Genomic DNA, 16272 nt, shown 5'->3' with positions numbered 1-16272 from the left:
TTGTATTGTCTTCACCGTAAAGGCAGCTTATATACGGACACGACACTGCCCACTTATGCCAACATAACAGTGCCATCAGGAATCCTTATCTTGCATCAATACATCGGTAGGGGCAATGGCCTTCGGACACAACCGTAGGTACCTTGAAATTCGTATGAGAAGAAGAAAATCAGTACATGTATGAATATGGGACAAATTTACTAATATCTTACGTCATAAATATAAATTTATCAAAATTCTTTAATTTCGTAAGATACTGTGTGATCAGCAGGTCGCCAAAGTTCATCTGTCAATCAGACTGGCTAGTGCACCCCTTCATACTACAGCACAAACAAAGTAAGATACTATAGAAGACCTCTGTACAGTTGGTCTTCTTGAACTATGTGGAAATTGTCTCAGTGTTGTAATGTAGACATGAAGTGTTCATATATACAGTATTGCCATTATTTTATCCTTAAAATAAGTGGGATGTGACACTGAATATAAAGTGTTGATTTTATGTTTCTGTTTATATTGAATTATTTTCATTACAGCAAAGATGTTGTTTGCCACATGTTCACTAACAACTGCTGTGAAGTCTGTAAGAGAAACTACTTGGCTCTTACATTATCAAAATATATGTAAACAGTCATCAAATGGCTACAAAATTCATGCATGCAAGAAGACTGACTTCAAAATACATGCAAAACTAAATAGCAATATGGCACAGTATTCAAATTTTGCCATGGGGAGTGAAGGAGTACTACCAAAGCAAGCCCAAATTGTTATATGTGGAGCGGGAACAGTAGCAAATTCTGTTGCATATCATCTAGTACAGAATGGGTGGAATGACATCCTAGTGCTTGAACAGAAAAAGTGAGATTTTGTGTATTATTTGATGATGTAGTGTGATTTTCTTTTGTAGCTGCATGAGATTGTTCCAACTATTTTGTAACATGTATATAGTAATATTTATATAGTATGTCTATAGAGTAATTGGTTTATAGAATAGAATTTATTTACATTCCATAGATCTTTCATAGGCATAAACTAGGGATGTAGAACATGTCATAGCACAAATTCAATATTTGTGTCTAATACAAATATAAATTTCATAATTATGACAGTACTTTACAAGTGTTCCTTCTTTGGATGGAGTTCAACAGAGTGGAATTTACAGCCTAATATATTTTGATAGTGGGAACTTGGATTGTTCTGTTAATTATACAGATTTGACTAAGTTCTTTATTACACACAAATAATAATGAGTTTAGCTTGTGTATTATCACAGTTGATTCTTAGTATTTGTTTTGGAAACACACTGAAAAGCTGAAGAACTATTATTGTATTAGACTAATTTTTAAATATGGCAAATAAGCAAAACTTACATGTCTTTTTAACCATATATAATTTTCAGTATTAGAAAACAAAACTTAACAGTCCCTGTTTAGATTGAATGAGAATTATTTTAGTGCTGGAAAGAATAAATTGTTGCCCCAGTTTATAAAATGACAAAGCAGAGTGCAGTATTTTTTAAAAGAAACTCTGAACTTAATGCAAAATTGTGTCCTTTGTTCTTCTGCACAGAACCACTTGTGAGTGAAATTATTCTTTGGAATCTGATAGAGTTTCTTTGCTGTTCTTTTTTGGTATTTATATTTTTGACCAGTGATTTAAGATCACTGGCTAGTGGAAGAATATTAAATTTCTAAAACAGTTCCTTACATGAGGCTTCCCTTTAATGCCCGTCATTATTATATTGATTTTCTTCTGGATGTAAAATACTTTTTTGCTGTCTGTTGAGTTTCCTGAGGAAATTATTCCATAGGACATGATCATATGGAAGTAAGCAAAGTAAACTAATTTTAAAGTTTACATTTTCATGACTGATGTGACAGTCCTCATAGCAAAGCTTGCTGAGCTTAGTTTAGGGATAATGTTTTGCATATGTGTTTTCCAGTATAAGTTATTGTAAATTTATAGTCCAAGAAATGTAGTTGTTTCTACTTCTTCAGTTGTTTTATCCTCAACATAATTCTTTTGGTAGTTCAAAATGTAATGCAATTTGTTATGTCAAAATTTAATGTGAGTTTGTTGACTTTAATCCTTTTATTGAAGCTAGCAAAGACATTAATGCAAATTTAATGGACTTCATTATAAATGACCAAGAACATCTTCAAACTAATTCTGCTATACACAGTGTCAATACAAGGAATAAGAATGAGCTTCATAGACTAATTGCTAACTTGTTTTCAGAAGAATGCATGTTATGCAAGTATAAAATTTTTCCACATTCTTATAAATAAAAAGGCACAATTTAAAGTAGCATTGAAGAGATGCTTAATCACTTCTTTCACTCTGTTGATGAACTTTTATTGTTTACAGATAAGTCATAATGTTCATGAAGGTGTTCTTGTCTTCATACAATATAAATGGGTAGTATAATTTATCTACTGCGTGTAATGGGTAGATTGATTTGTAACATATCACTGCTTTAGATGTATCCTTTGTTTATAATATGTGAAATCTGTATAAATGTATGAATTGTATTTGTATAATGTATAGTGTATTATCTTGACTTGTTCCACATCCTCTTTTCATCTGACAAACTTATTGTTCCTTGGAATATGCATGTATATACACTGTGGAAGACTGCGAAGTTTCAGGGTAGTGTTGTTAGACATTTTATTTTGTAGACATGGTAATAAGTTGTAGCATAATGTTTTACAATAAATTTTAATTTTATGTTTCAGAATTGGAAGTGGTACCTCACATTTTGGTTCTGGTACTCTAGGTCTTTTCAAACCAATAGCAGATAGAAATCTCATAATGTACAGTATCAAACTGTATAGAAGATTACAAGAACTGGGCTATGACATAGGTAGGCTTACAGTCTCTGTATGAGTGTAATGCTAATGAAATCTGTATAGTTTATGTTAACAATTATTTAATATTTGCAGTAAATCCCTTCAGCTGGTCAGCATCAACTTTGATGTGGCTGGTGGTCTGAGATGATTTTAGTACATTTATTTGCTGTGAATGCTTCATACCTTATTTTATTTAATAGTACCTGTAATCACAGAGACATTCTGTATCTTTATAACTTCTTTAATTCCGTGCTTTTTCAGGATTTAAACAAATTGGCAGTGTCAATTTGGCTCAGACAAAAGATCGCTTGATTGCTTTAAAACGACGAATGGCTTATCACCAGGCAACAGGTCTTCATTGTGAGGTATGTATCACATTGACACGAGCTTCAAACATTTTTCTAGGAAAATTACACATTGCGAGCTGTGGTGTGCATTGAATTGTATTCATATGGGAATAAGCACAGCTTTTTTTGTTATTTTATAAGACAGTTGCTATTTAAATTGTGGGACATTTGCTTTGTATAATGTTTTGATTTAATTACAGTATTTACTTACAGAACTTTATAGTTGTAGCAGTGAACTTAAATAATGAGGAGCTTCATAAGTTGTACTCCCTGCCAAATATAATTACACTAATCAAGGCAAGGAAGATGAGACTGGCAGGGCATGTAGCCCACATGGGAGAGAAGAGGAATGCATACAGGGTTTTGGTGGGCAAACCAGAAGAAAGAGACCATTAGGAAGACCTAGATGTAGGTGGGAGGATAATATTAAAATGGATCTTAGAGATGTATAATGAGGTGGTATTGACTGGATTCATCTGGTTCAGGATAGGAACCAGTGGTGGGCTCTTGTAAGCACTATAATGAACCTCCAATTTTTATAAAATGTTGGGAATTTCTTGAGTGGCAAGAGATATAATTTGTTTGTTGGAGGGCTTTTCTTATTAGGCCTGTCTGTCAAAATATTTCTGTGGCTTATTAGTTTCTTATTTAATGTATGATGCTATTGAAGCTATTGTTATTATGTAGCATTGACTGAGATATGATAGTATATTTCTGGATCATAAAAAGAGAAGGGCTTGGGAGGAAGTGGTTGTGGCCCTTTTTAATATGTTTTTCTAGTTAGAGGAATACCATGGAAAGCCTCAGGATACCTGACCCCTGCCGGGATTTTACCCAGATACCTGTAGAATGTTAGACAAATATGTCATTATTTCTTCCACTCAGTAAAATGCTTTAGGTACACTGTGATCCACTAAATAAAATGCATTTCCTCCTTAGACCTATAGTATCTGAAAACAATGTTATGAACCATTTCTTCTTAAGTATTCCTAATTTCTGAGCTCTTTTGATGATACTGCAGTGCTGCTGATGGAGTTGGTCTTAATCTGACATTATTGTAAATTGTATACTATCTCCTGTAAGAAGTATCATAATTAAAATAGGCTCATGGAATATAATTCACATGAGGATAGTGGGGAGACTGCTTTCTTGCATGCATGGACTGCACCATTCATATTTTTAAAAAGCATTTGCAGTTTTTAAAGCTGGTATGTAAATGTTAGCTTCTAATTAAGAGGGTTTAATCCTCAGGTAGTTGGAAATAAGGAACTGAAGAATTTTCATCCATATCTGAGAACTGAAGACTTGGAAGGTGCGATATGGGTACCTGAGGATGCTGTAGCTAAACCTCAGGCTATATGTGAAGCATTAGCAAAACTTGCTAAGGAAGGAGGTGTGTAAAATCCAACTAAATAGTGTAAAGATGCCAGTGCATGAGTTTAGGAGGTTTTTTCTTATTTTAGTTTCCTTTTTGTAGGTGCCCGTTATGTGGAGAACTGTCAAGTGCTACAAGTCTTAACGGAGAATGCTCGCATTAAAGGGGTGGAGACGAACATTGGTACAGTTTTCTGCGAGTATTTTGTCAACAGTGCTGGCATGGTAAAGAAGCAGGGGTCTCTAGACCTACTGTGGAGTGAATCAATTTTTTATTCCAAACAAAAGCTTGTAGAAGTCTAACCTGAAAGCTTGAGCAGATATTTGCCAATGAAAGTGTTGTGCATCCTACTGTGATGGTGATAATTAATGTACAAGGGTGTTTATTTGTCTTTTTGACTTTTTTGTCTCTTTCTGTTTTATACATTTTAATCTGTCTATTGCATCTTTTTGCATAATGTAAGGGTAATCAGGGATGTTAGAAGTAGGGGGTCCAGGAAAGTTGTAATGTTTTCCTCCTTCATATGATGTAATATTGAGTTCTAGAGTTAACTTCTAATTAGATTTCTGACATATATGACAATTTCAAGAACACTTTAGTATAGCCTCATTAGGTCTGGACTATATAATATTCCAGCAAAAGTTCTCGAAACAATTGGGTACTATGAGAAGGCCATACATTATGTAAACTCCATTATGGTATCCTCTAACACTGGATGCCACACAGAATGTTTGGAGTACCCATTCCACATTTGGTTAAAATGTTTAAAATAATTTGTTATAAATAATTCTATTGAATAGGCTGCCAGGAATGTATGGTCAGAACAGCCAGGAGGCTTAATTCCTATTAATATTGACATTGTCATATATAGTGCTCTGTGTTCAAGCATAATGGTGAAAATTTCTTGTATTTCAAATACCACATTCTCTCATGAGTTTTTGGTTTGCATGAAGGAGAAAATTCAGCAAGACAAGGTATAAAAATTTACAAACCACATAGTATGTGCTCCTGGTTATTAACAGGTGTTACAAAGATGTATGTTGTATGAAGTCCTTGTCATTCCTTCTTAATTTACTTGCACTGTCAAGAGAGCAAAACAATATAAATAGGAAAACAAAGTCCAGTCACTTTTTTCAGAAGAAACAGTGCTCAGGAAACAAAGTGATAACTGTCATCTGTTAGATGAAGTTAGGAGACTATAAATTGTGTGGTAGAGTTATTCCAGAATACCTGTCTCTGCAAATATTATTTGCATACTGCTTGTTGTTGTTGCCTTCATCGTCATAATTGAGTTGAGAAGTTTTAGTACTGATGTTGAAAATAACTTCTGATATTTTGTGGACAGTTGTCAGGCAGGAAAATTTGGAAATGCTGCAGAACCATATTCAGATATTGTATTTTTGCCATACTTATATTCACATGTTTTTTTTAAATCCTTATGTAAGTCAAATGAATTATATTTTATTAGTTTAAGTTTTGGATTTTGATTGATGAATATTTAGATTGAGATATTTTTGCTTCTAGTGGGCACGAGACCTGGGTTTGAACTGTTCTCCAAGAGTTCGAGTGCCAGCCATTCCAGCTGAGCATTTCTATGTCACTACCCCATGTTTTGAACCAGAGCTTGATTCCTGGCTACCATGTGTCAGAGATTATGACTCTCACACATACATTCGTGAGTGGAAGGGTGGCTTCATGGTTGGTGGGTTTGAGCTGGAAGCTAAACCAGCTTTTGGTGGGGCTGGTATACCTGAAGATTGGAAGAATAAGCTCCCACAGGATTGGAATCATTTTAGTAAGTTTCTGACTCTCTGAATACAGGGTCTTTCACTGATCTAGAATAATGTGTGTGCATGCTCGTGCACATGTGTGTGCATGTGTGTGTGTATATATATATATATATATATATATATATATATATATATATATATATATATGAAAAAAACCCTTGACTAATTACACATCGTTCTTATGTCACTGAGCTGTGAAGTTGAGAAGCTGATACATGTGTCATTAAATGACAAGGAAAAGATTCATGGACGTTATTTTTGTTTTTAAATAACTGAAGGAAATAAATTTTCAGAATAACGTGTATTTAAAGAAGCCTGGTAGTTCCACAGTAGTCAGCATCCAAGTTCAGAAGATTTGGTAGTATAAATTGACATTCATCTATAAACACAAAATTTTTCATCCATGGAATGGTGTTATGATTGTCTTGTTTTCAGTGAAGTTCACTTTGAGCTGTATGTGAAGTAGAATTTGAATGTGACTTTTTTTTAAAAAAATGTATTGTGGTCTTCTTGTTATAATACCATGTTGGTGCATACTGTTGTTTTGGAGGAACCTATCACATCTATGGTTAGGGTACAATTAAATTAAATTATATCTGTGGCGTAACAGCTCCAGAGAGCCAAAGCCGACTAACTTGACTGCTGGCCTCACGTTCACATGCCTAAGTAGAGGTGAACGACAATTTGCTTAACATTTACTGTAGATGTCTTATGTAAAATGTAATCAAATCCAGTTGGTAGTTTTATAGATGAAATGTGCAGATAGACACATTTTATTATGCTGTCATTTTATATACTTTATTCTTCATTATACAGGCATCTATGAAAAAGAGAGTTATTGAGATTCAAAAAGTGTATCATAATCTCTAATTCTATGCTACTATTAATAAAGCTGAAACCAATGGAGTGTCTTTGTTTTATTGCACTTTTAAGTTCTGTACTTAAACAGACGTTATTATAGGCCCTGATGTTATTATGGTATGGGGCTACTTCCCTTACTTTGATTTGTCAAAACAGAATCTGTTCAGTACAGTAAAAGGACAAGACCAAATCATGTTATTCTTATAGTTTTTGTAAAATGTGTGTATTCTTCTAACCATGTTGAAATTAAGTTATTATAGATGGATGAATTATATGCATTACATGGATTCTGGTTAATTAGGATATGGAACAAGTTAGTGTACAAATAAACACAATAACTAAGTATCATAGAAAAACAATAAATTTTTTATTAATTATGTAAGGTTTACAAATTCATCAAGAAATTAAAGGGTGTTATGAAATGATTTCTTTTAATGACAATTGAAATTACACTTCTGTGAGTAGGTAGACATTTAATTCAAATTGTAGTTTATTATACAATTTAATTCCTGCATAATATACACTTGTGTTAAATATGGTAAGATTAGCATTTGGTCTGTGGAATTAATAGCTGTGCATGGTGTTGCGTTTTATTATGTAAGATTTGAGGTTTTCACAGTGGTGAGTATGAAGATTCCTGTCTTCTGGGTTGTTGCGCTGTGTAGTCTGATTGATGTTAGCCAACGTTTCAGAGGTCATACTGCCTCCGTCATCAGGCCGATGAATGTGCCAATCTTGATTTGATTAATCTCTGAATGTCATTAAAGCAAGTATATTCACAAAGCAAGTGTTAGTGTGCTGTCTCATAAATAAACCTGTACACCACTGGAGACCAAGGAACTTGGTTGTTTAAGATCCATGTACAGTGTAAGACTTGAGGTTCTCACAGCGGTGAGTATGAAGGTTTCCGTCTTCTGGGTTGTTGCGCTGTGTAGTCTGGTCGATGTTAACCAACGTTTCAGAGGTCATACTGCCTCCGTCATCAGGGCGATGATGACGGAGACAATATGACCTCTGAAACGTTGGTTAACATCGACCAGACTACACAGCGCAACAACCCAGAAGACGGAAATCTTCATCCATGTACAGGTTGATCATAGTAATATATTTTATTTATTAGGATTTTGTTATTTAGATTGCAGGTGTTTGAGAATAGGATGCTGAGGATAATATTTTGCTCTAGGAGAGAAGAGAATGGGGTATGGAGAAAACTGCATAATGATGAGCTTAGAAATTTGTACTGCTCCCTCAGTATTGTCAGGGTGATTAAGTCAAGAAGAATGAGATGGGAGGGGCATGTGGTGTGCACAGATGGGGTGAGAGGTGATAATATAAACACTTTCTGACTACTTTTAATATTGTCGTCATTAATAAAATTATTTGGATCATTTTCAGTGCCACTTTGGGAAAAAGCTATACACCGTTTACCCATACTGAAAGATGTCCATAATCCAGTGCTTACAAATTCACCAGACAATTTCACTCCTGATGGGCGGTGGATCTTAGGAGAGACACCAGAGGTATTGCTTGGAAGAATTTCAGTATATCACACAACAAATTTTTCCAGTTTTAGTCTTCAATATGTATTATATTAGAAACTTATAAGAGTGAAAATGTGTTTATAGGTGAAAAATTACTTTGTGTCTGTGGGGATGAATGGTAACTCCCTGCAAGGAGCTGGTGGTATCGGTAAAGCTGTGGCAGAGTGGATTATTGAAGGTGTACCAACAACAGAATTGATTCCATTTAGTGTTCAGCGATTCCTGGATCTGCACAATAATAGACAATACCTCCTGCAACGCACTAGGGAAGTAGTTGGCAGGTACTGTTGAGCTTGAATCATATAAAATGCTTGCAAGAGTTTTCTGTTCCTTTAGTTTTAATAATTTAATGATTTTACATAATCTGATATAATGGAAGTTAAAATGTTGCCTTTGGTATTTTAAATTTAATAAATGATCAATTATTAGAAGTTTATTATTATTGGCTTCCTTGGCTATTTTACATTTTGTTGGTACATTATTGCCTTTAGGAAGAGATAATTGTACACCCCCCTTATATTGACGTATTGTAAGTCAAGTTGCTTGGATAGTCTTTAATGGATGAACCAGTAAATGATGACATAATTCAAACAAAATTCATAGACATGTTGAAAATAACATTGTGACTTCATGGAATTGAAACTACTTTAATTAAAGATGCTAAGATTGTCATAATCATTGTCATTGTCTGTGCTGTCATTATTACCATCACTGAAATGTTATATCTGCCATCCACGTAATCATTATCAATATCAGTTGCAATGAGAAATTCTTTCAATGTTAATTATGATTTATCATTATGGACTTTGAAATCATTAATATATGTCTGATTGGGACTTACTGTAATAGTATGAAGCACATGATAAGGATGTTAGGTAAGTACTGTGATTAGCAGCTCTTGGCTGGCTTCATTTATCTTCTGGAAATCTGTCAGTTTCTCATACTTCCAAAAGAGACACCATCTTTTGCACAACTGTTTTACTGATATATTATGCTGGGAAATGGTTGTCATAAACAAATAACATTTGTTCTTAAAATTATGTATGAAATTTGAGAAGACTGACTGATGAATATGTCAGCCTTTGAAATATTTTATTAGCCTGCTCTCTTTAAAGATGGCTGAAATTTAGTAGAAGGTTGTGTGTTCCTGTCTTCTTTACATATTGTACATTAAGGAATCAGTCACTTTTATGATTAAATTCTTGAAGACAAGGTTATGTTTCAAGTTGTGAATGAAATTAATATTTAGTACAATAAATGGCAGGTGGTTTAAACTAAAGATGTAGGAATGAAGACAATTTTGGCAAAATTTGTCTTGTGAATGGTGGTTATTTTGTCTAACTAAATAGCCTCCATAATTGAATTCATTGTCAGGCACAGTATTCCATTTGTTCAGCATCTGCCATGATTACAGGGCTTGGCATTGAGTAACCTTTATATATTTCCCAGCTAAAAGCATCCTAAATGGATGTTGATCATATGAAGTGTGAAGTGTGGTATGAGCATTGAACATTCTCCTAAAAGAAGATTACTAGAGGTGCTTCAAGAGATGGCAGCATTACTGAAATTGCTATGTACTATGATTTTTAGTTGACATTGTAATTAATAAATTTGATTATTTATTTTGACTTTTGAGTTTGCTTCCAACAGATCAGCCCCAAAACTTTTTTTATCAGACTTCATAAATATTGTAAATGTGCAAAATAATTTGAAATTAAAAATTATGCAAATACTTAATTTTTCTGTGACCTAGTTTCATAATCTGGTTTGTTTTTGACCTCACTCATGTCACAATGAAACATGTGCTCTTAAGAAGTGACATGTCATGCTGGTTTCCATAGAAACCTTACAATTCTTACATTATTTTTGACATTTATTTTCAGTACATATATATAAATATATAAACATGTAAAAGATATAAACATGAACACAGTTGTATATATTCTTGAATGTGATATACTGAGAAATATTGAATTTCAGGCACTATTCAATTCTATATCCGCATCAGTGTGAGTACAAATATGCTCGCAAGTTACGATGCTCTCCATTGTACAGTGTACTGGAAAAACGGGGTGCAGTATTTGGGACAAGGATGGCTTATGAGCGGGCGCTCTACTTTGATTCTACATACAAAGGCAAGTTCTGTTAATTGCATATAAGGTTTTATAATTAAGAATATGTAAAACTGATTGTTTTTTATATATTTATTTCCTGCCCATAGATGGTGATCCGCTACCTCAGATGCCACCTGGAAGCTTCTATAAACCAAAGTTTTTTGATTTCATGCGTGAAGAGTATTTAGCTTGCAGAGAAGGTGTAGGTATCATTGATATGTCATCATTTTCAAAGATAGAAATTAAGGTAAGCACACAGTTTATATGAATTTTCTTCAGTTGTGATTTGATGAGTGAGAGACAAGGAAATATCTCATGACTCACAATGTTCTTTCCACAGGACACTTGCCAAGTGTCAACTAGTCTGTTTTTAATGTTGTGTATTATACTGCAGTAACATTCTGGAACCTGGATGGAATAAATTCAGAAACTTGCTTCTTGTAAAAATGGGAGGATAACCACCACATACTCATGGAAATGTGCAGTGCTGCAGCTTTACTCATTAGTAATGAGAGGAAACTAATATTAGGAAACAGTGTAATCACTTACGTATTTCATTACGTCTTATAATTTTAATCTCTCTTGCTATTTCTAAAACAATTTTGTTTTAGTCAAGTGGCAGTGAAGTAGTAGATTATCTTCAACGGGTGTGCTCAAATGATGTCAACATCCCAGTAGGAGGAATAGTTCATACTGGAATGCAGAATGAGTATGGTGGATATGAAAATGACTGCATGATTGTCCGCCAGAATGATAATTCGTAAGTTTTAACTTAATAAATTCATGATTTGTTTCCCTTCTCTAGTTGGGGTTAGTAACCCATTGTTGACATTTATAGATTTAAATTTGTTATTGTAAATCTTTTTATTTGGTATGTACACTACCAAATTAGCCAGGGTAGCTCAGTCAGCATGGTGTTTGAGTATGGACTGGATGATGAGCTTGATCTCTGGCAGGAGCAAAGGATTTTTCATCTAGCTTCTGCATCAAGACCAGCTTTGGTGTGTATCCAGCCAGTGGGTACCAGTGGTCACTTCCCTGGGTGTAAATTGTGGCTGGGCATAACACTGACCACTCACCCCCATGTGGTGTCAAGGCCAAGAATGAGCAGAAACTCTCCTTTACCTCTAAGAACCTCCATGGCTTGTAGTGGGACAGCTTTACTTTATGTTCACTACCAAGAAACTGGCTGTTCCTATTTCCATTTTAAGAAATTAGAATCATGTAAGATGGTCTTAAAAACTCCAAAATATCTAAGAGTTTATTATTTTTATTCAACACTAGAATACACAGACTGATTTCAAATGTACTGTTTTCCATTTGGACATAAGAGCATGAAAACATTATAGACTGAGAATTACAAATTTTTAATGCCAGTGAGCACTACATCATAAAATAATTGAAGTTTGAAGGAGTATTTGAAAGTATCATCCTTATAGAACATAAACACATGCATTTTTCTCCTTTCAACTCTTGGATGTCAGAATACAAATAAACCACCTAGTTTATTCTGAATTATAGAACATTATAAATATACAGAATAAGGATAGAGAATTAGTTTTGTTGTCACAAAAGCTAGTTTACAGTGGGCCTATATTGAGCAATGTGATAGTTATCAGTTTGAATTTTTAACTGTTTGTAGCTATTACGTGTGTTTGGTTTCATTTATTATGTGAAGTTCAGAGGCATGCAATTTTTCATTGTCTAATCGGTACATATTTAGAAATCCCACATTTTTTAACCTGATAATTGAACAGAAATTAAATTTAATGTTTACATCTCTTCCTCATTTGGCGACATCTTATTTTGGTCTATATTGGAAAGTGTGAATTACCATTTTACATGTGGCTTCATTTAGCATGTGTTAAAAACTTGTTGCCATTGGCATGCTGTAACATTTGTTTTGTTTGTACAGTTTCTTCATGGTGTCTCCTACGAATCAGCAGACTCGTACCTTTGAATGGATGCAGCGCAATCTTCCCCCTGACCATTCTGTTGGACTTACTGACATGACATCAATGTACACAGTGATAAATGTTGTTGGACCAAAATCCCGTGACCTCATGTCAGAATTGTCCAATTCTGATGTAAAACTTCATCCATTTACTTACAAGAAAGTGAATGTGGGTTATGCGTCTGATGTTATGGTAATGTCATTTACTCATACAGGGGAGCCTGGATACTGCTTGTATGTTCCTTCAGAATATGCTCTTCATGTTTATGACCGACTAATGACGGTAAGATATGAAGTTTGTAATGTGAAAGTTACTGTTAGATAGTGTAGCAAAAGGGACTTGTTAATCTGTTATATCTATCTGAATCTGGCAAGCAAGTTCAGTGAAAATCATTCTTGTTTAAAAATGTTTAATTATTTATTTCGGGGGAGGGGGAGAGGGAATCAAGACTAATGACAACTGTGTTGCTCAATGATTTTCCATTTTGCCATGATGAAACAGCAAAAAGTGCTGCCATTTCAGAAATACCATATGCCTCCATGTTCTGATTTGAAATCAACTTGTAAAATTTGAAGATGGAAGGAGCAAATGTCTATGAAATGTCATTTCAAATTTCAACATACTGTATCCTATGAGTTAATGGTTCAAAGAACTATAGGATTCAGCATTGCCTATGAATCTTAGATTATATTATGTATATGTCAGTTCTGCAAGGTCAGGCTTGAAGCAGTCTGATCTTGAAAATTCTAATTCTTGGCTGTCATCTTTCATTCTTTCTAAATGATTAGTTTGTTTTTTTACAAGTAAAAGTAAAATTATTATGTAATTTATAGCATCAATGTACTTGGTAGCAGCTTATATATTATATATGTCACAGAAACTCCTATTGAATCTGTATCACTTGATAAATCTCCTACAAAATGCTTTTCCATTCATTAACATTTTCCTTTCCAATGAAACATCATTATTTTAAAGTGAAAAATTACAGAAGCAGAATTTTTGTTTTATAGTATTTTTATAAATCAGTGTAATTTTTCCATTGTAGTGTCAATTGGGTGTGAAAAAGGAACACTTATAATTCTTTCTTTCTTTCAAGGTTGGCCAAGACTATGGAGCGAGAGATGTAGGTTGCCTCACACAGCGTTTTATGCGCATTGAAAAGTTCATTGCTTTCTGGGCTGAGGAACTGACAAGCCTCACAACACCATTTGAGGCTGGTGCAGGACATCGTGTAAAATTAGATAAAGAGTACTTTATTGGCAAGTTTGCTCTTCAGCGCCAGAAAGAACAAGGAGTTACCCAGAGGCTAGTTTTCTTTGTTTTAGAAGATATTGATCCAGATATACATATTTGGCCATGGGGAGGAGAGCCATTATACAGAAATGGTGAATTTGTGGGAACTGTTACATCAGCTGGGTGAGTCACAAATTGTAATACTGAGAAATAATTGTAGCAAGTTCTTCAACTTTAAACTTTGTGAATTTTTAATTAATTTTTAACAATTAATTTTATTGTGTTTTCCTGTAAGTTTACCTGTTGTTGTTTTGTGTGAGTGTAAAACTTGGACTCTCATGTTAAGGGAGGAACATAACATTGACAGTATTTAAGAACAAGGTGCTGAGGCGAATATTTGGAACCAAGACAGAGGAAAAATCTTCATAATTTTTACTCTTTATTGTGTATTATTAGGACACTAAAATCAAGGGAGATGGATGGAGCATGCATGGGAGTGATGATAAATGCATTCAAGATTTCTGTTAGAAACACTGAAGGGAGGGAGGGCACTGCTTTGAAACCCTGGGCATAGATAGGGAGTTCTCATTAACTACAGTGTACATATACTCATTACAGTAATGCTATAAATTATGTAACAACTTCAGATACCTGTTTGTATATAATACTTATCTCCATTTAAGAGTTTAAATGAATTGTCCTCCACAAAATGCAAGTTCTAATTCCACTCTATATTTCTTTTATTACAGATATGGATTTACTTTGGACAAGCTGATATGTGTTGGTTACATTAGACACCCTGGCATAACCAAGGGAGATTCAAATGGTCATCAAATTGTTACAAATGAATTCATTATGGCTCCTGGTGCAAAATATGAAATTGACATAGCTGGCCAAAGGTTTCTAGCTAAACCACATATACGTGCACCATATATCCCACACATCAATATGGATTCTACCAGCTGCAGATACCGACCAACTGTTGTCAGTCTTAAAGCTATGTAAACATCCATTTTTTGGTTGTTACAATATACCAGTTGCCACTAAAATTAAAAATAATTCAATGCATAATTTCATACATTTCTCAGGCTATGATACCCCCATGCAGACACTGACAAGTTAGTACTGCAACTATCTTCAAACCATGATTGAAGTTTCATAATGTCATTATGAATCATTAAGTATTTATTTAATGATTGTTACTATGTTTTAGTTAAATTATTAAGATCAAGCATATAGGGAATTGATTTATCAGTCCTCATATTTTAAATTATAATGTAGTCTTCTTATAAATAATATTTACATCACCAACTTATTCCTGAATGCTGTGATATCTGTTTAGTAATGTTGAAAGGTGTTAGGGGGGAAGGAAAAGTGTCAAATTACATTTCTTCTCCCTAGTATGAGCTTTCATATTAGAATATATTTAAAGTCCACTGTTTTAGATCTAATGTATTATTTTATTTATGGTTTATTTAATGATGCTGTCAGTAGCTCAGAAGAACTTGTGAGCAGTTTATCTTTATCACTCTTTATGAAGACCAACAAAAAAGTGAATGTATACTTTTGCTGTTTTTCCAGTGGAAATGGACAAAATCATGCAACATGCTAAGACACTGTCTACATTTACTGTGGTACAGCAAAATTGAATGAATAGAGTATTGTGATATTAAATTCTGTATATGTAGCACCCTTCTAATTATTTTATCTAAAATATAAACTGTTTCATTTATGTAAAATCTTGTTTTTAAGTAACTCAGAATTTTAACTGATTCAAATACCATCCAGATACCTGTTTTTCCTGTTATACCTGTCTTTGTGTAAGTCACTGTGCAGTTGCGAGTTCCTTAGCAACAACTTGCAGAGAGGTGTTTGCAGGTTGGTAATACTGTGCCAAAAGACTGGTTAGCTGTATCCATCAGGAAATTGCCCTCAGTGGGGAGTATGTGAAGTGTGTTGGACTACGCAGCTGTCATCATTTCTCAGCCTGTATTTGAGTCCCAGTTATTTCTGAATATTCCTTGTTATGTAGTTTGATTCTGGACATGAGTGTTTTAGTTTGTGTTCATAATGAGTGTTATGTGGAAATATATGAGTGTTTTACATCCACTGATAATCTGCAGAACAATTACAAATCAATGTTTACCTTGATAATATGTAGAAACTGGCAAAACCCTCATTTGTAAAATCTGTTGTTGAATAAGCATAAT

At 34.0% G+C, this 16272-nt stretch overlaps 1 protein-coding gene across 3 annotated transcripts; it reads left to right on the top strand.

Moving 5' to 3' along the window:
• The first annotated feature begins 4 nt into the window (after positions 1-4).
• LOC110832643 (pyruvate dehydrogenase phosphatase regulatory subunit, mitochondrial) lies at positions 5-15801 on the top strand. Of its 3 annotated transcripts, none has more exons than XM_022069813.2 (15): positions 5-134; positions 534-855; positions 2733-2860; positions 3108-3211; positions 4445-4586; positions 4671-4792; positions 6093-6363; positions 8615-8739; positions 8845-9041; positions 10741-10895; positions 10982-11121; positions 11486-11634; positions 12790-13111; positions 13926-14245; positions 14812-15801. In XM_022069813.2, the coding sequence occupies exons 1-15, from the start codon at positions 116-118 to the stop codon at positions 15065-15067; spliced, it is 2772 nt and encodes a 923-aa protein (XP_021925505.1). In that variant the 5' UTR covers positions 5-115; the 3' UTR covers positions 15068-15801. The 3 variants fall into 3 exon arrangements, with proteins under 3 accessions (XP_021925505.1, XP_021925504.1, XP_021925506.1); XM_022069812.2 differs by lacking the exon at positions 5-134 and adding an exon at positions 169-336; XM_022069814.2 differs by lacking the exon at positions 5-134 and adding an exon at positions 368-434.
• Positions 15802-16272: the final 471 nt, after the last annotated feature.

Source organism: Zootermopsis nevadensis, unplaced genomic scaffold (genome assembly GCF_977971745.1).
Source record: "Zootermopsis nevadensis isolate Lab colony 2312 unplaced genomic scaffold, Znev_1.0 Znev_ptg000029l, whole genome shotgun sequence".
In the NCBI taxonomy this organism is placed as follows: Eukaryota; Metazoa; Arthropoda; class Insecta; order Blattodea; family Termopsidae; genus Zootermopsis; species Zootermopsis nevadensis.
This window is presented reverse-complemented; position numbering and strand designations above follow the sequence as displayed.